Source organism: Squalius cephalus, assembly GCF_949319135.1.
Source record: "Squalius cephalus genome assembly, chromosome: 5".
Lineage (NCBI taxonomy): Eukaryota > Metazoa > Chordata > Actinopteri > Cypriniformes > Leuciscidae > Squalius > Squalius cephalus.
The window spans coordinates 37,803,239-37,824,039 of NC_137126.1; the positions used below are offsets into that span (position 1 = coordinate 37,803,239).

A 20,801-nucleotide genomic window follows, 5' to 3' on the forward strand; every position below is an offset into this window, starting at 1 on the left:
ATTAAAAACGGCTGAGCATTTCCCCTAGAGGCTAAAGGAATGAAACATAGGGCTCAGATGAGCCAGCAAACACTCATCGCCATGGAAACCACTGAAATAAGCAAGAGCGTGGTGACCATAGCCTGCCTGAGTCTTGTATGTGTTTGTAAATAAAGAGGCATGTAAGCTTAACAGTGAAGTGTCAGTAAGATTTTTATTTGATCCGAATTACAGTAAAACAGTAATATTGTGAAATATTACAATTTCATATAATGGTTTTCTGTTTTTATACATTTTGAAATTAAATGTATTCCTGTGATGGCAAAGCAGAATTTTCAGCATCATTACTCCAGTGTCACATGATGATACGCTGATTTGGTGCACAAGAAAAATCTTTCATTATTATCAAAGTGTAAATCAGCTGTGTGTGTGTTATAAGTTTTATAAATTCCCCAAAGTAAACACTCTGTCTCAAAACACTGTTTGTTTGACAATCTGGACCACAGCGACACTGGCTTAACCAATTGTGTGAGTTTGAGGGCAGATGGGACTATCTGCATGACTGACCAATAGAAAATGCAGGGAGTGTTAAGGAAACCTGTTTGAAAACCACATTATTTTTGTTGATGCTGAAATTGCACACTTCCCCTTTAAAGAGAGAGTTTGACGAGACAGCTCGAATGTCCAATTATAGCTCTGTGGGGAACAGGACATCCAGTACTCACACACGGTTATGTAACTCTCTGGGGGTCAGAAAAGCCTCCTGAGTAAATAATCTCTATCCTGAAATTTATGAATGGCCACAGCTGAATAAAAACATCACATTTAAAATAGGAGTGTGAGAATAGATTCAAGCACACGGACATCTGATGACATCCCTGGCCCTCGCAGCCGTGCGTGGGACAGCGGAAAGTCTGAATTAGCAGATGTAAGTGGGTCAGCGACTGATGAATGAATTAAGCAAATGACAATCAGAAAGAGTCACGAATGAACCTACGAAATAACGGAGTGCAGTACAACGGACCATGCAGAACCACAACATCAGAGTCGTTTGCATAATTGAGCGGCATTTGACTCACCTGTGATCTAAGAAGAGAAATTTCCATTCCAGACTGTGTCTTGATGTGAATTCATCACACACATCCTCCATGTTGCACATATCCTATAACACACACACACACACTAAGTCTGTCCTTCCTTTGACGTAAGGATGAATGCAAGTAGTGTGTGTAATATTGATTTTGTGCGTATGCGATTCTGTGCACTGTTACCTTCAGAAACTGAGGGGTCACGAGTCTCACTGTGGCTATGAGACAGATCTGCTCCTCTAGTGAAGACTGCAGTGTGCGCGGGAACGCCAGCTCATGACCGTTACATGTGGACAGAGGCACTGCGACACAGAAAAACATCATGTTCTGTTTAAAAAACACCCACAATGACCAGATTTCAGAGATTAAGTATTAAACTTAGCACAAGGTATATTTTATGTATATTACACCAACTTCTAGTGAATGGCAGTGAATGAATTTAAAATGTATTTTTTACTTCGATTTTTATACTTTTTTAATTACTATTTTGTATTATTATTAATAATTTTTATTATGTATATCTGCCTATTTATACACAGTTGCATAACCATAGCCACTATGTTAAGCCTGTGCTTTAAGAACTAGTCTGACCAACTAGCAATTAGTTAGGGGTAATCAGTCTTACCTTTCAGATTTAATTTAGACCAATCTACCTTTTTATGTAACTGACTTTTAAAGAAAAAGTCTTGAAGAAAAAAAATTAGCTGACTAACTTGTAAGACTAGTCTAAGCAGTTTATGCAACCGGCCACAGGTGTGAATGTGATGAATACAAATCTTGATTCTTGAGTAAAAAATGTTTATTTATATATATATATATATATATATATATATATATATATATATATATATATATATATATATATATATATATATATATATATATATATATATATATATAAATAAATATGTGTATTTTTATATATATATATATATATATATATATATATATATATATATATATATATATATATATATTCAAGTAGTGGTTGTAATATTGTACTTGAACTCTGTTATACTTAAACAAGAAAGTTAAAAATGTTCACAGAGAGGACTATCATTGTTCTGGTCGTGGCTTAAATGTTTTCTTGTCTTCTCATTTTCACATTCCCTTTCAGTAAAAATTTGACCTCATAATGACATTCTACATGTAAATCAGGAGACAGACAAATAGTTCCAACATAGGCAAATCCTCCTCCTCATTAAATCTCTTCCTCAACCAAATACACAGGAAGAAACACATGCATGCTCACTCCAATTGCTTACTAACACAGCTAAAGTTGACTTCTCAAATCAAGTAATAAACAGAATAATAACTATATCCATCTATATCCATCCATTGTGTCTCTGTTTGTGTTGCATGTAGCCTGGAAGATTAGTAAAAAATAATTAAAACCCACCATTATTATGAAACTTGAAATCTCCAACAAATTTGACATATTCATATGTGGGCGGTTCTTTCGGGTCAACGTTCCCCCTCGCTAAATGACAGCAGAACTCGACGTGCGTCTCATCTGAAAGAAAGATAGTGTGCACAGGGAGAGGAAAGAGACTGTTAGCAGCTGATGTAACAGCAATTCAGTTTGTCAGACAAACCCACAAGGTTGAGGTTAATGTTCTATTATGGCTGTGGCCTAAGTGTGACTTTGATGATTATCCTAAAATAGAGTACAATGACCTGACAGACCATACAACAGTGTGTGAGTGTGTTTGTTTTGTTCACAAGCGAGTGTGACCAGTGAAACAGAGGTGGTTCTGGTGATCGAATGAGATCAAAAAGTCAACAGTGACTGTTTTTTCTACCAGTATCTCTCAGTATTAGAGTGTGTGTGTGTGTGTGTGTGTGTGTGTGTGTGTGTGTGTGTGTGTGTCTGTGTCTCTCGGGGATTGGGGTCAGGGTAAGAGCTGTATGTGGGATTATTAGGGTGTTGTAACAGATAATCTGTGTAACACTGCACACGCAAAGCCTCTATAATTAGCCTTGAGTGTAATCATAGAGCACACTACATCCAGGCAATAAGATGGCACGCTCTCACAGCATTTTGCATATGTGTTTTCAGGTGTGTGATGGTCTGTGTGTGTGTGTGTGTATACACTCACTGCTGTTGAGTAGGTCCACAGCAGAAGGCTCCGTCAAGAGCATGTGTGATGACAGAAGTTTATACACCTCTCCGTGCTCTCGCTCTGGCAGGAAGTTCAAAATGTTCTGGTCCACCATATCTGACTGAGACACAGCAGTATCCATAGCAACGTCACTCCCAGCTCACTTCCATCAGTGCAACACAATGCACTACATTTCCCACAATACTAAGCACTTATGTATAACATGATTTCACAAGAAATTTCATTTTGAATAATTATTAATTATTATTAATTGTAATAATAATTTGCTTTCCATGAAAATTCAAAAGACAGGTCCTACAGCATCATCAGCTTATGGCAGTGTTGTTATTGTTAACTAATACTGAGGGCCAGATTTACTAAACAGGGCAAATTAGCATGAGGGTGCAATTCCAAAAAAGCGCAGATGGGAGTGGAAATGAAAGAACACAGATCATTTTCATAATGACCAGCGCAATCTACCAAGAGCAGTGCAAATTATCATCTGGTTTAAGATGCTTTTTTTGGCGTTAAATAATGGTGCAAATACCAGTAAATTGATCAGTGAAAACCATAGTAAATCGTGTTGTGTGATTAATTTAAATACTCTCCTCCCATAAAACTCCTACAAATGCATATGCAATAAGGTCAGCTGCAAAAATAACTGTCACCGCCTTTTCAGCGCTAATTTTTCACTGCGCTTTTTAACACCAAAAGAAGGTTTGTGCTGGGCAAGCTGTAAGTAAATCTGGCCCTAAACCTATTAAAAAACATGTTTGGTAATTCGAAATAAATTTGAAATAAATCATATATTAGATGAAAAACTTAAATTGTGAAAATTGTAAAATGTTGCCTTGGCAACTAATTGAAATGAATAAGCTTAAGTGCAAGTAAAATTACTTAAACTAAAACTGAAAAAAAAGCTATACAGAAATATAAAAGAAAAGCTAATAAAAGCACATAAAATTACGAAAAACTACATTCAAAATAATAATAAATACAATAATAACATAAATAATACTAAAGCTGCCTTGTTGCTTAAACCAGCATTCTGCTGTAACAGGAACTGGTACCATCTCAACAAAATCTTAAGAGTATTAGCACAATCTGTGTAGATCCATAATTGCCACACATGACCTCAGTGCCACCTGAGTTCAGCTTGTTTGATTCCTTAATAACAAGAGTCTGCTAAGCCCACCTCTCTGCTTAATAAGGCCAAAGGTTATGGCTTTGACAGTGATGGAACTAATCATCATCACTATTATCAAACCACATTCGTGACCCACACACAGCAGGAACCGAACTAACAGTAAAGTTTAGAAGCAAATCTCATTAGACTGGTAGCATGTGATCACACTCTGAATGGATTTTGACACATTTGTAGAGTTAAGAAGAGAGGTGCATTGATTCAGGTTTATGAAATGTTTGTTTTTTTCTGTAATAAGTTAAACCACTTGACTGGCAATAAGCCAAAGCACTTGACATTTCATGATTTTCAGATACTGTACAAATACAGTTCTGAATATCTAATAAAAATCTGCAGCATTTCATAAGGACTGTTGTCAACAGCTTACAGAAAACCTGCTGTGTGTGAGCTGGCTTAACTATGTTTAGAAAAACATAGGCAAAATAGCATGAGTTTGCCTGACTAGTCATAATAAAACAGGGTTTTACTCTCAGAGGTAATGAGTTCATCCAAATCAAGTTCTCTTTAAATCTCACTGGACCCCACCCCATCACTTACCGGCAGATGGCCAATGAGAGACGAGACACTGTCAGATACATATATGATGTTCCCATCTGTGGTAAGAGCTATTAGGAAACCATCCAAAGCCTGCCATCACACAAAAAATTACATTTTGAATCAGCAGAAATTCTCATAATATACTGATGACAGTTTTCCCTCTGTTATTTAAGAAATAGTTCATCCAAAAATAAAAATTCTGTCATAATTGAGTCATCATTCACTGAACATTCACTGAGCTGAACTTTGAATATTGGTCTTGTCCCCACACAAAATAACGGATGGGTATTCAATTCGAGTCAAATTAATGTGCAAGATAATTTATTAATCTAGAAATTCTTTCTACAAAGCTGAGAATGCTGGATAAGAAGAACCTTTGAAGCTGCAGAATGTTGACTATCGGGCTCTTGAAGTTGCACAATAGTTTTTCCTTGTTTTCTTAATGTAACAAGAAATAAACAAAGGATTCCCCAACTCACAACATCTTCACGTGTCACTGTACTTGTACATTGGAAAGTCTGAGACTGGGAACTGACAAGAGCCTGAGTTTGTTTTTAAAAGGAAGTGTTCATGTGTGAATGTTTCCTTAATGCTGGAAACTCTGGGGATAATTCAAAAATGCCCCATACAAAGCGCGACATCCGGTTTTTCAGGCTCTAGGAATGCTGTGCGCATTTCAGGCTGACTCTGTATATTCACTTCATGTATTTCTGCTACTGTACATGATTAAAGTTAAACATTTTCCTTTATTTGTAAAATGTGTTTTCTTCAAGGAGGCAACATAGTTGAGGCTGAATCAGTGCTATAAGGCATCTCATAGTCTCGCAAAATACATGTGCTTGAGAAATACAGCTGAAGCATGGAATGTTCCCACAAGACTACAGAAAAACTGAAGGTGAATGAGGCAGATATGATGCTTTACCTCCAACATTAACTGGGTGAATTCCTCATTGCTGAGGAAAGAAGGCTTCCAGTCCTGCCGAACCTCACAAGATTCTGTTTGTGCTGTGATCTCTGGAAAACACCAAACAGCAGGAAGAAAACATTTTTAGGAATGCTTGAACATGATTATGGAATTCTGAGAAAGGGAATGTGTGAACTAACAAGTTTGAATGGAACGGATAAAAATCGTAAGAAATTTAAATCAAGCAGTAAGGAAGTCTGAGATTGGGGGAAGTTGGAAATGGCACTAGAACTGTTTATAGGAGCAGTGAAATCTGCTGCCAGTAAACGTTGTGCCGACGGCCTGACAGCTGTGCCCTGGATTCAGACAGGAAATGGAACTGGGCCCATCACAGAGCAGCTCCTGGCACTCAAAGGTGTTGGTAGTGACACCCCCAGGAGCTTGCAGCAGTTTGCTCCTCCCACCAATGCAAAAATAAAGTAAAAAGTATTCTGTTCTTCAAACCAGGGTCCAAAATTAATACTCGCCAAATGTGCGTAAACCTTGGCATTAGAGAGTACATAAAATGGAGTAAATGTTTTAAATCAATTGTGACAATGATAATATGATCATCACTGGTGTGAGGTGGAGAGATTCAAAACAAATCCAACCGTCTCCCAAAACAAGCATCTGTGACTCTTTGAGGTAGCCTGATGTCGTCATACTCAGATTCTAGTCAGAATATGAGTCTGATACTGCTCCATTGGGCTGTGATTATTGGGCGTGTTTCAACCGAACCAGGAAAGAAAATGCTTCTGCATTCAATTGGATAGACCTACAATCAATGAGAGCAACGGAGTAAGTGACGTCTGATCGACAAATGCCTTGATCGCGATTCTCTGTTCCTCTTTTAAAATTAATGCGCTGTCAATATCTTCTATAACAGACGCGATGGCGGAATCTACACATCTCAATTCTCCAGCGGCAGCCATTTTTGTTGTAAACGAATTCAACCCAAGCGCTCTTTGGTGACGTGGATGATTACGTTACTGTTGATCATCTGTCCATCATCACAATTTGATTGGTCCAAACAGCTCTGGTTCGAGCATAGTTGCTCCACAACGGATCAATTCCAGACAAACTTCCTGACCTCAAATGTTGTGGGCGGGGCTAAGTTCGGCTGGCATCCAGACTATCTTTGAGGTTTACCTCTCTGGAAAATCAAGTTTACCTGAATGCCTTAAGGATTTTTTTACACCAGAACTCCACGCAGCCACACATATGCGTAATATTCCTTCCTTTTTTTTTCCCCATAGACTGGGAGCAACTCTGAATATTTTAACATGATTTTTCCCTGACCTTTCTGTTTCTGCAGGAAGTCAATGGTCCTCTGCAGGATGGTGGATTTGTCCATCTTGCGGGGGTGACCTTGACCCTGCAGCATAGTACACAGCTCTTTAATGAGAACATTGAACTGGTCTCTCCTCTTCTTCTCTGATTTATTACGGGACGCCCTGCAGAGAGATGGGCAGATGGGCAGAAAGAGATGACACTCATATTACTTCAGACAATGAGAGATGGAAGAGGGAATGTTTGTGGATGTCTGTGTGTGGTGACGATGGTGTTTGTGTATGCTTTCTCATGAGGATCTCAGATAACTGTAGAGAATTACAAACATTTCTGTTCTACGCATCCGTATCTCTTTAACAATTTTATAATTTCATTTAAATTACAACTGAGGATTTTAGGCTTCCAGCTAATGGTTTATACACTTGCAACATTACCTAATAAGTAAATAAGTGCCTTCTACCATCAAAAAAACTCTTTTCAACCCTTTCCATTATCTCCAATTTTCATTACTCTCTTTCTTTCTCTCTCTATATCAGCCCTAAACACTCCTTCACAAGTAAAATCTATTGTATTGAGTGAAAGCGTGAAGAGCTTTTAAAGGTGTGATTTCTTAAACGTCTCTGGGCACAATTAAAGTTTGCAGGTTTACAGTCTAATGTGGGACATAATCACAATAATATGTACCATCACTATAAAGAGCAAAACACACACAGACCTTTTTGCTCTGTCCTTCTCATCTTCGTCCATTAAATCATCCACACAGCTGCTTGTGCTGCAAGCAGAGGAAAATGTTTTCTATTTAAAATTCCTATTTGGCACCATCAAAATCTCAAAGAACAATATAACATGGCAAATTACTTATAAATTGACAAAAAGGACAAACATATTGTGACATTAGTGTGGACTCACTCCCATTCCCTCCGGCTGGATGGACAAAGGCCTCCAAACTCCGAAAGGTTGTCCATGCTCACTCCTTCTCCCATTCAGGCCGTCTGTAAAGGCTGGCGTGTCCCATTCGCGTTTTCTACACTTAAAACACCCACAGAAATTCTAATAGACGCCACACGCTAACCACCTAATGCTAGTGGTTAGCCACTACTCCCAAATCTCAGATGGCTTGTGTTACCTCACTGATGATTGGCAGCCGATAGACGCTGAGGTTATGTCCTTACGACTAGCCAGTCCTTGAATGCCAAAAACTGGCTATTCATCAAGATATCGTTAATCGATATCCAGCCAAAAATTGTTAATGTACATTTGCAGAACTTCGTTCTCTCTCCATGAAGTTAGTGGTGGAAACAGTAGACCCTGTGGAGGAAAACAAAAAAGGTGTTTTAATTTTCAGTTTTTTGGCTGTATTTATGATTGTTTTTATCCTGATTAAATTACTCTGCAGCTAAAATTGTCTGGTATAAGGCTGGGACACGCCAAGCTAACGGTCGGCAGTTGGGCAACGTTGGGCCGTTTTTGAGGGTCGGTCGGCTTCGTTTTTTTGGTTTCTGCCGCACAATTGGTTCTAGTCGGATGCGTTAGTATTTTTTGGGTCAATTCAGCATAGACCTTATGTAGCCCCGCCCCTTTTCAGCAAGGCGCTCGTTGTCTTTTGACTTCCGGTCTGTATTTTCACAGCGATCTTGTGTATTTATGAATGTACGGCTCGTTTTAAAATCTTCCCGGTCTACTGACATTTGTTAAGACATCTGCTTTAAACATTACAATCCTCATGATGACTTTAGTTAATTTTACATTAAGTAAATCCACTTCAAAATCTAATTACTCCTGGACAGCAATGCCATAGAAATATACAGAGCGACTGCAAAAACGGAAGTTTAAAGACTCTAAAGATGGCGGCGCCCTCGTTTCTCTGGCGCATAAGGTCTATACATACAGTCGGCGTCTAGTCATAGTTGGGGGCGTGGCGAGGGTGGAGTCGGCGTGGGGGAAAACACAGCGAACATCGTGTGTATTTGAATGACAAAAATGTCTCATTGCGAGTCATTGACGCCTGCCGACCGGCAACTGTACATTGCAAAATTAACTGCTATAGGTTATGATTGCCTTTATTTAATTAAAAACTGGGTCAATGACCCAACCAAATGGCCGGAGGTGTCGTTTTCAGACATATTTTGTTATCTGGTTGAATCTCCAGGTAAGACATCGCGGTAGCTGTAGCGGCAACATTAGCCTATAACTCAATCAACTTTCATATGTTGCATACTGTAACTCCATAAAACCTTGTCACTTAACAATTGTACGTATGCTTCACTCCAAACTATTAATTCTTTTGTAAAACAGTGATCAGTAGTACGAGTTGCCAAGGGACTGTGCTGATGTTATCCCTAACTCACAGACATAGGTCCATAGGTTCGCGATTGGCCTATCAAGCGAGCCTTCAGCTGATAACGCTAATGTGAATGAGACATCCCTTATGAAAAACAACTATAGGAATACTATAGTATTTTGGGACAAAATATTATAGTAATCCTATAGGAATACTATAGTATTTTGGGATACTATAGAAGTACTATAGAGGTATTACAGAACATCACAGAAGTATTAAACACTACTATAGAAATCTTATAGCATTACTATAGTTCTTTTTCATAAGAGATGTAGACAAATCTGGCTAATATGAGTTTAACACCCACTACTATATCACACAGGGATCTACTCACACAGTAATCTCAAAAAAGAAAGCTCAAAAGCCATTTTGTCCTCCTTTCCGGTTCTGTGTGTTTATTAGGAAGGATGTAGAACTTCAATTCATAATTTGTTTGTTTATTGGCGGTACAGAAAACGACACAGCAACTCTTCGGCATGATTGTCCCGTGTATTTCAATGAACGCCAAGGCAATGTTTTCCCCCACGGGCTAAATTCACATCACTCGACGGGGCGTTCCCGGGGGCGTTCCCAGACCAACCGTCTGTATCTATAGGGCCGTCGGTGAGAGAACTATGATTGGCTGTTCAGCTTAGCGAACATAAAATAAAATAAAATAAAAGCGAAAGTGATGAAAGCGAGCAAAGTCAAAGTCAATACAGTACAGAGAGAAGCTGTTATAAATTTACATCATCTTATCTGTGCATTCGAATGCACGAATGTTTTCATAATAACGTGAGCCAACTGGAAAGATCAGCATGACTGATTTTCAAAATGGTAAGCAAGCGCTGCTTTGTTTACGGTTTGTATATCTGCAGTACTATAGTTTCAGTTTCCCTTTTTGAATGACGAAAATTGACTATTGATACCTGCTGATCTAGACAGATATTTACTTACACACAGGCGCAGAATGCATATGCTTGTTGACGGTCGCCTTTAGTCATTTTGGTGTGTTCAAGTGCGCTTTTTGGCAGAGACGCAGTTGATGAGAGGCGACAACACAGTTGGCTTTCGTTGCCGCTAGTTCTTTGATGTTGGCTTGGTGTGTCCCGGGCTTTAATACCACCAGGTTGGTCATGTGATCTCAACATGCCTACTAAAATACATAATTTTAAAATATATTTAAATTTTTCTTGAACACAGTTTTGCATCATCCTCTGGACTTTCGCCTGCAAATAAACCAGCAGATCACGGTGCAGGTAACATGGAGAATATACTACTGATATTGTAACTGCTGGTTGAAAATCGGCACCCCTGCTTTAAAGGTGCAGTAAGCGATTTCTGAGAAATGCAGTTGATATTTGAAATCACCAAAACAAACACCCCCCTATCCAAAAAGGAAAACACCCCTATCTTGATAGCTCCACCCCCAAATTTACTAACGCTATGCAGCACAGGCACCTCCCCTCTCATGAGTGTATACGCCCCTTGCTGCTGATTGGCTACAAGTGTGTTTTGATGCTCAGTCCGATCTACTTTCAACAGCTTTTCTCAGAAATCACTTACTAGACCTTTAATGCACCTTAAATACTTCACCTAAAAACTTAAATGTTGTCATCATTTAATGGTATCCATTGACTTCCATAGTAGGAAAAATATATACTATGGAAGTCAATAATGCCTATCAACTGTCTGGTTACCAACATTCTTTAAAATAAGTTATTTTGTGTTCAACAGAACAAAGAAACTCATACAGGTTTGGAACAATTTGAGGATGAGTAATGATGACAACGTTTACATTTTTGGGTGAACTATCCCTTTAATACCTGGCACAAATCACAAAGTTTCATTAAACAATAAAGAAAATATCACAAAAGAAGAGCATTTGTTCATTCCCTCTTCATGAAGCTCCAAACTGTATTGTATATAAATCAACAAAAATAGTTTTCTAATCAAATTAGTGCATTTTTTTAAGAGTGTTCAAATTAAACAATATTTACAAATTCTGTTTAAATGCATGAATTAGAAAAAGGACCACCAACATTAATTAGATACTCTCTCTCTCCCTCTCTGTCAAATGAATAAAACATTGGCACCTCTCCAGGTACATTACAGTTCAGCAAAGCCCGCAGAGACACCACATGCTGTGTGCTCCGTGATCAAAAATCATCCAAAATTACACAGCTGAAAACTCGTCAGCTGATTAATATATTATATTAAAATTATTATATTCATTTAAAATATACATTTCAGATAATTACAACTGAAAAATCCCACCCAGAACCTTTACTTTAAACATATTGTTCTTGACAGCTAAAATAATTTGTATAAAAGTGCATGCTAATAATAAGTAATATGAATAAATACTAAAGCTAAATATTAGCACAGTAAGTTAATTAATTTTTCAAGTGTTACAATTTGCCTCAGCCACACTGATTGTAACACTCTTCTTGAATTGAATATTATGATGTAATCTGTAGGTCGTACTTTTTAAAGTAAAAGGTTACAATTGCCCCTGATCTCCCTTACATTCAAAGTGAAAAGGTGTAAAATCAGTATATGAAACATCAAAAATATGGAATGTGCTTCCAAAACCAATACATTTTCATCATTATCTCACCCCTGAATCTGTTGAAGCACTACATAACCTGTTGATCATCTACACACTCATGTCTCATTTAATAACTGCCTACTTGTTTCTCACAATAACCTCTACAATGATGAGGATTTTGGGTGTATCAGAGCGGTTTTAGCTCAAGTCTAATTACATACAAGTAAGCTGTAGATCTCCACCTTAGTCCAGTCAATAATCCTGCTTCAGACTGCAGCGTAAATGGTTCAAACTGATGTGCAAACATGTTTAATGCAATATTCAATGACAAAGTAAAGAAAAGTGCACGAGAAGTATTGTGATGACACCTAGGCTTAAGCGTTAATGCAGGAAATATTGCATTGGCAAGGAGTGCCATGACCTAGAAACATCTTTTATGCCAAGCACATAAACCAACACAATAGCCAATAGAGAGAAGAAGAGAGAAAAAAAAGAAGAAAGAGAAAAAGTGGGGGAGAGAGAGGAGTAGTTAGAGTGTATGAGAGAGTTAATGGAGAGAGAGAGAGAGTGTGTGTGTGTGTGTGTGTGTGTGTGTGTGTGTGTGTGTACAAATCCATCAACAAGATAGAATACTGCACACCTTATCAAACACTTAGAAAAAATATATATTTTTCAGTTTTCTTTGTCTTACGCTGGCTCTGTGACACTATAGAGGATAAGCGATTTGGAGAATGGATGGATATTTTTATGGGAAAATGAATTTACTTTAGATAAAATTCTGTAGTTTTCAGAATTTTTATATTCTGTAGAATATATCTTGATTTCATTTTTTTCTTACCAAACTGATAAATAAACTTTGTCAATGAGAAAAGCAAAATAAACTTAATGTAATAGATTGGGTCAGACACATACATAGATAGATAGTATACAGAACAGAACAGTTGATTTTACAAAACAAACAAACTATTCCTGATTTGAATGACACAGATTTTCATCAGTTATTAGGAGGATAGGTTTTTAAACCAAACATAGGTTTGTCATACATTTAAGTTAGTTAGATACATTTTTATTTTGTTAGGAGATGATCTGCAATTAAAGGTCTAGTAAAACAAACTCTGTCTATTTTTGGCTGCTTGTTTGGACATTTTCCAGTAATGCAAGTCAGTTTGGTAAGAAGCACCACCTACACAAAGAATATAAATGGAAAAGTATAATACAAGCAGAGAAAATAGCAGATGACCAAGGGATGCACAAATCTATGTTTTCAAAACAGTCTGCCTGAACAACTAGTTGATAATGACACATATATTATATATATATATTATATACACACACACACGTCACACACACACACAAATACATCTCAACTGTGGTTTTAGGATATAATTCCATAAATCTGACAGTTCCTACCTATCAGCTGAGAAGAGGTGTGTGTCAGACAATGACTGACCTATATTCACACACAAACACACTTCATTTATATACTATCTTAAAACATGTTTCGCACTGCAAACCATCACACTGACAGACCTGTGAGATTAGCCAATGGCAAAGGCAAAGTTATTTCAGGACAAAATGAAAAGAAAAATATTCAGTGTCTTTAGAAATATAAGGTTGTAATGGAAAGTTTCTAAACCAAAAAATGTTAGTAAGTGAAATGTGTTTCACCCAGCGCTGGCTATACATAAGCCAAACTTTACAAAAATGGGAGTGTTTGCAAATTACTTAATATATTCACAACAATTTTATACCATTAAGCTGCCTCAATGTGTGTGTGTGTGTGTGTGTGTGTGTGTGTGTGTGTGTGTGTGTGTGTGTGTGTGTGTGTGTGTGTGTGTGTGTGTGTGTGTGTGTGTGTGTGTGTGTGTGTGTGTGTGTGTGAGTGTGAGTGTGAGTGTGAGAGAGAGAGAGAGAGAGAGAGAGAGAGAGAGAGAGAGAGAGAGAGAGAGAGAGAGAGAGATTCTTTATGATTTTTACCATACATGAGTTGGTTAAGAATAGTTTCAGCTAAACTGTGATGATGACCAGACAAACACAAATGAGAAGCTGCAAGATTTAATACAACCAGATGGAATTATAATACAGCACCTCCACAACTCTTAGAAATACAGCACATACAGTAGGTGCACACACACACACACAAACAAACAAACATCCACGCACACACACACACACACACTTGTATACAGACACAGATTACTCACACACACACACACACACACACACACACACACACACACACACACACACATACACACACACACACACACACAGACATTGTGTTCTGTCCAAGTTTTCAGACTAATCCACAGTAAGTGTGTCTGACAAATAGTTCAAGCCTTTGAACTACAGTTTCGTATTTAATTCACATTAAAAAAGTAAATTGAAAAAGATGATGAAAGCGAAGGAACACAAAGACAAAATGCAGCAAACTCTCGGCTAATGCTGACTACAGCAGACTTTTTGCTAATAATAAACAGCAAATTCTCAGGATATTGTATTATAGGATTTGTTCTTGTCTAGAGCATCTGAAACTATACAACAGAAAAGAACAGGGCGCAAAGACAAACTGTTAAATTGACAAACTGTCTTAAAATACAATTTCTTATTACACAAGAAATAGAGTTGAGATGTCTCTGCATGTGCTCTAAACTGCTAAATGTTACCAATTAGCCATTAAAGTCACCATTAAATAAAAAAATTTACAATTCTTATTTTTTTATGGAACATTGCAGTATATATTATAAATGACTTATCCGTAAACAGTGAATATATTTTTAATCAAAATAACTTCCCCTCCCTGCGCAAGGGCAGGACAACCTGTCAATCACATGAGATCACAGCAATAGCAAACCACAATGATCCATCCAACCATCCAATCAATGCCAAATGGAGAAAAATCAAGTCCCATCCTACAATCTTTCTTGTTCGAGAAGCTGTTTTACTCAGATGTAAATCACCAGAGAAGAATATACTATCTTGACGTCCATTTCATGACGTCTTAAAGGTATTATAAACATTAACAGTATAAATTTCTGCAAAGCAATGTGTCTTGTGAAATGTGCTATACCAATAAAATTGACTTGACGTTAGAGCTGCGCGATTAATCGTTAAAAGATTGCGATCTCGATTCAAACACCCACGCGATTTCATTCCGAAATGACAACAATTCGCCTTTGACAAAATCACAGCGGAACATACAATTCTGCCACAGTTCTCATGTATAGGTATGGAACAGCTTCACAAACAGTATTTTCAACCACACAGTATTGTTATTTCTGTGTTAGAAATATTCATATTATCACAGAAGTACTGGGATAAAAGTTTATAGTTAGATAAATCACTCCGCAGAAGTAGCAGTGCTTCGCCTTCTGAGAATATAGTTCCCAGTATGTATACGGTTAGAAGATGGCTGTGTCTCATGTGACCTTGTTATTTGTAAGCGCTGTGACTATACAAATCACAACATGTAAATAGAAAAATGTTGGCGTTATTTTGTCACTTATTGTGAGCAGTATGCTAGCTGGAGCCGTTTACCTCCCGTCTTTGTGCTAAGCTAGGCTAGCGGTGGCTGCGTCAGACAGAGTTACGGCACGCACGGAGATGAAAAAGGTATGTATAATGGACTTATCTAACTCTGGGTGACGCGGTGAATAAGCTAAAGTCCCAAAAAGTCGGCGTGTTCCTTTAAAAAAATGTATTTGTCATTGAATCATTCATTCAAAAGATTTGTTTAAAAATGCTGATTCATCCAGTAATGGAACAAGTGAAGTATTTGAGTGATTAATTAAATATATAATTCAAACCTTTTTTATATAAACTGCAAATTAACATTTAGTCAGAACCTCTAGTAAATAGCATGTTATTTTGTTTAGTTGTCTGTTCAGAATCATGGGAGAATTGTGATATCTGTTTGAAACAAAACATTGTGATTCTCAATTTATCCAGAATCGTGCAGCTCTACTTGACGTGTACAGCTGTAGGTTTTAAAGGGTTAAGTTCAAAAACTGTAATCACTGGATTATGATGGTCGTATGTGACGTCAAGTTCCAGCTGAAGATTAACCACTGACCTGACGTATGACGTAGGATGCAGGAGTATAGGGTAAGCCTAGGTGAGAGTAGATCTTGCGGTTCAAACAAACAGAATTTTTAAAAATAAATGTTGGAGGATTTTAATATAAGAGAAGAGGAGCTTGAGTTTGTTGCCACGTCCCGTTTGTTGAGCTTTTTGGGCTTCAAAACCTCAGTTACAATTCACTCACATTATAAGGCTTGGAAGAGCCAGGATATTTTTTAATATAACTCAGATTGTGTTTAGCTGAAAGAAGAAAGTCAGATACACCTAGGATGGCATAAGGAAGAGTAAATTATGGGATAGTTCAAATGTTTGGGTGAACTAACCCTTTAATGCCTTAACAACACTAAAACAAACCAAGCTAATTAAGCATTATTTTCTTAAAAAAAAAAAAAACTCACTAATTGACAAGACTGTTGGACAATTATTCATCTAGTTGACTATGGTGACACATTTCCAGTAATTAACACAAACACTTTCCTAATAATAAACACAACTAATAAACAATTCCCCTGCTCATAATGAACAGCAAAATATGATAACAAATCAAATTCTATGGCAATAATCATTCAACACCGCAATCATTCTGATGAACAAAGAAAAATGCCTGCCAATAATGAATCAACAAACTATCCAGCAGTAATAAGCAAACTCTCATGATAAACACAGCAAACTCTGATAGTAATGAACAACACAGCTATCTCTTTGCTAATAGCCTAATAAAACTCTCAGTTCCTGATCATATTTATTCCGAAATATCTGACAACTGCACACAGCCATTAACCAATCAGAATCAAGTCTTCTAAACCGGTGTAAAACTTCCACAAAAAAAACTCTGCTAATAATAAACACAGCAAACTCTTTGCTAAAAATTAATACAACAAATTCTCTGCTAATAGTAAAGCATCAAAAAACACAGAAAACATCTGCTATAGCAAACAGTTTGAAAATAGATCAGAATGAATTAGATCTCTGCTAAACAAAGGCACATAGCAAAATCTTTAACAGCAGAGTTAACACTCTGAGCAAACTCTCTGTTAATAATAGACAGAAACTCTGTGCTAATAATTAAAAACTTTTACCACTTATGGCTATAAATTTTTTTTGCATTAACTCAGGAAACATTTGAACTAAGTTTAGCTGAACCCAAGTCAGCATAGTCAGACTTCAAGATCAATAATGAAAACTATACAACTGTTAGAGAAAAGATTACTGGCTTCTCATTTTAATGACATGACAACACATCAGTGCCATTATGACATTATTAATTATGTACAGTAAATAAAGTTCCTTAGTTTGAGTTGCTGCATCTCACTTTCTAACACATGGCTCTTCTCAGTGTGAATTTGCTACTTTTTTTATCCACACAGCAAACAGCACAATAAAACACAAATAAATTGTTTATGAAAAGTTTATAGACATAAAAGAGGACAGAACAGAAAAAGTGAACCACATAAAGGACGCCACAGAGGAAAGAGGAGAAAATCTTTCTCCCATGCAGAAAGACCTGAATATCTCTTTTTTTTTTTTTTGTCTCTGTCAGGAAAACAAACAAAAGACACTTTAAAAAAAAACAATCATTGTCAACTGGCCACCCCTCCTTACCCAAACACATACTCATTCTTAATATACTCAGTTTATCCCCTAAAACAGGACAGACAAATATTTTTTTGTGTATGTGTGTGCATTGTTTCTACCTGACTGGCCACTCAAAATCCACCTTTAGTTCAGACACACCTGGCCATGTGTATAGCTCATACAGAAACATGTTAATAACCTACAGAGTTGCCTTAAATCACACACACACACACACACACACACACACACACACACACACACACACACACACACACACACTACAAGTACAGAGTAGACAGCATAAGCAACACTTTCAAACACTCCTAATAAATATTCACTACTTAATAAAAACCAGGGCCTGGGGCAAAAATGCCACCAAAATGAAGTTAATTATCAAATTTAAGATGGGGGGGATTGGGGGGCTCCTGCACAATTAAAGTGCCCCCATTATGAGGTCTCCTACAATAGGTTTGCGTGCATCCAAGGTCAAAAAACACTTTAATTTTCTCTATAATATACATTGCACATCACCACATTTCTCAAATATTCTGAAAACGGTTTGTTCGAAGATTCAGACCCTCTAAACCCCTCTTTTCCACAATCCTGCTCTGCTCTGATTGGTTAGATGGCTTCTGTTGTGACTGGTCTACCAGTCACATATAAAATGGGGCACTTTAAACTAAATCTATGACAACTTAAGCGATTAATTAGAAAGTGAATAAAAAAAAAAAAAAAGTGTAGATCAGATTATATTTTACAATTTTTTTGCAGCATTGAACATTATAACCAATCACACACATTCCTGTTGAGCTTATTGCCAATCGGTGGCGTTTCAATTACTAGACACCACTGAATTATGTTCAGTGTGTGTGCGCTCACAAATTCTCTCAACGTAAATAAAGTGCAGCTACTATGTAAGAGATTCATTTTGCAGTGTAGACAGACAGCTTCAGAGTGATTGAAGTAATTGTTTAAAGTTAAGTATTTGGCATAAGACAACACAAATACATGCAGCACATGTAATTATATAAAATCAATTCAATAATTTTTTTTTTTTTAATTAACGTGATTTAAGAAAACAAACTAACAAAATGTGAACAGGATCGTCAATTGTCAAATCACATACTAAGACAAATGAAACTAATGTGTGAAATGTGGTTTACAAAAACTACATTTCCTAGTTGAAGAGACATCCACACACACAGAACAGAGTACAAATGCAGAGTACAGAGGTCAGTGAGGAGATTATCCTTTTATCTCAGTATCATAAGAGTGCAATAAGACTCTTTCGCCATTCTCTCTCATGATTTATCTCACTAATATGAATCTATTCACAAACACCCACTTAAACATGGATAAATTAACACATAAATGCACGCAAGCTTACAAACACCTGAACTCGCTCATATAAACACCCACACACCGGACATGTTGGGTTCAGAAAGAGCCCAAGGATCACACTTAGGGCGAGAGCTGATAGAGGCCCCAGGAGAATTCCGGAAGGGCTGGAATAACTCGAGAATGTTACAGCAGCAACAGGAAAACACACACAGCTTCAGCAGTGCAACAGGAGTGTTAATGCGATATTAGCCCAGAGATGTGTGTATGGGCCTAGTTCATGAAACACGAGCAGAACAAATCGCTCAAACGGAATTGATTGCAGCAATTTATGCATGGTTTTACGAATGACACTGACAGAAATTTGTTCTGCTTGTTCTTCATGAATAAGGTCCATTATATATACACAAGCATGGACTTCATAGCTTAAAAGAGTTACATTAGCATTCAAAAGTTTGGGATCAGAGAGATTTTTAAATAAATTAATACTTTTGTTCAGCAAGGACACATTAAATTAATTAAAAAGAGACCGTAAAGACATTTATAATAAATAAAGATAAAAACTGTTCTTTTGAACTTTCTTTTCATCAAAGAATCCTGAAAAAATACATCACGGTTTCCACAAAAACATTAAGCAGCACAAATCAATAATAAGAAATGTTTCATGAGCAGCAAAATAGAATATTTCTGAAGGATCATGTGACACTGAAGACTGGAGTAATGATGCTGAAAAATCAGCTTTGCCATCACAGGAATAAGTGACATTTTTAATATAATCAAATAGCAAACAGTTATTTTAAATTGTAGTAATATTTCACAATATTACCGTTTTTACTGTTTTTCTATGTGCATCTGGTGAGTGATCTGCCTTGCCTCTGTCTCTATCAGTGTACAAGTGCACTTGTATATTCAAGTTACCAAATAATAAAAAATGTACAGTCTGCACTTTCTGCGTGCATCAATGTTAAGGGGTGGCACTGATCTACACATGCTCCCAACAGGGTGATGATGCATATAAAGTTGGATGTCATGCCAATAAAGCACACTAAAATTAATATTAACAGATTAAGGGAAATAGAAACACAAATGCAGATATATGTAGTTAACACATCTGAGATAAAGAGCAGCACTGAGCCCAAAAGTCATGCAACAAAAATCCTGCAGGCCTGAATAGGTTTAGGTGTGCACTTGTTTGCTAAATTTGGACTATACTGAGACCTAGCAATTCTGAGCAAATACTGAGACCATAATGTCTTGCTTTACATCCACTAATGTCAACAGGTTTAGGTTTATGGGCTAGAGATAGGGTTACTGCAAATATCATTACAATACTTTATGAAAACAATTGAAACTATGACACTTCTTCACTGGTATAGCCTCAAAGATCTGTGTGTGTGTGAAGTGTAGCAGTAGTGCGTAAATAAAAAGCTTTTCAATGTATTAAATATTATAAAGTTACACAAAAACTACCACAAAAACCAAATAAATCCCTATGCCATTGTTGTTATGCCATCAAGGGCATAAGTAATCATAGCACATTTAGCCTATTCAGGAATATAACAAATAAAATAGACTACATAAAATGTTTTTATTTATTTATTTAAGTTTATGTTTAAAATAAAAAATGTCCGATTAATGTTACTAATTATTGTATTTTGTAAAAAATTTCAGTGCAGAATGCACATCAAAAATTGGCTTAAAAATGTTTGTGGTAAAAAAAAGTTTTTAATGTTGTTAATATATATGTGGTGTTGTTAATATGCTTTAAGACAAACCATGCAAATTCATAGTCAA

General features: G+C 36.8%; 1 protein-coding gene across 6 annotated transcripts in view; it reads right to left on the reverse strand.

Annotated features, from left to right (window-relative positions):
• Positions 1–20,801, reverse strand: part of npas2 (neuronal PAS domain protein 2) — a 64,510-nt gene that overhangs the window by 12,043 nt on the left and 31,666 nt on the right. For 4 of the 6 annotated variants that reach the window (XM_079870485.1, XM_079870483.1, XM_079870487.1 and 1 more), the window contains exons 2-10: positions 8,053–8,451; positions 7,859–7,915; positions 7,153–7,307; positions 5,833–5,924; positions 4,911–5,000; positions 3,167–3,290; positions 2,467–2,580; positions 1,251–1,369; positions 1,059–1,141 (exon numbers count right to left, since the gene is read on the reverse strand). In XM_079870485.1, coding sequence (XP_079726611.1) covers positions 1,059–1,141; positions 1,251–1,369; positions 2,467–2,580; positions 3,167–3,290; positions 4,911–5,000; positions 5,833–5,924; positions 7,153–7,307; positions 7,859–7,915; positions 8,053–8,126 — 908 coding nt within the window. In that variant the 5' untranslated portion in view covers positions 8,127–8,451. The remainder of the gene's footprint in view (positions 1–1,058; positions 1,142–1,250; positions 1,370–2,466; positions 2,581–3,166; positions 3,291–4,910; positions 5,001–5,832; positions 5,925–7,152; positions 7,308–7,858; positions 7,916–8,052; positions 8,452–20,801) is intronic. The other 2 variants (XM_079870484.1, XM_079870488.1) reach the window with 2 other exon arrangements.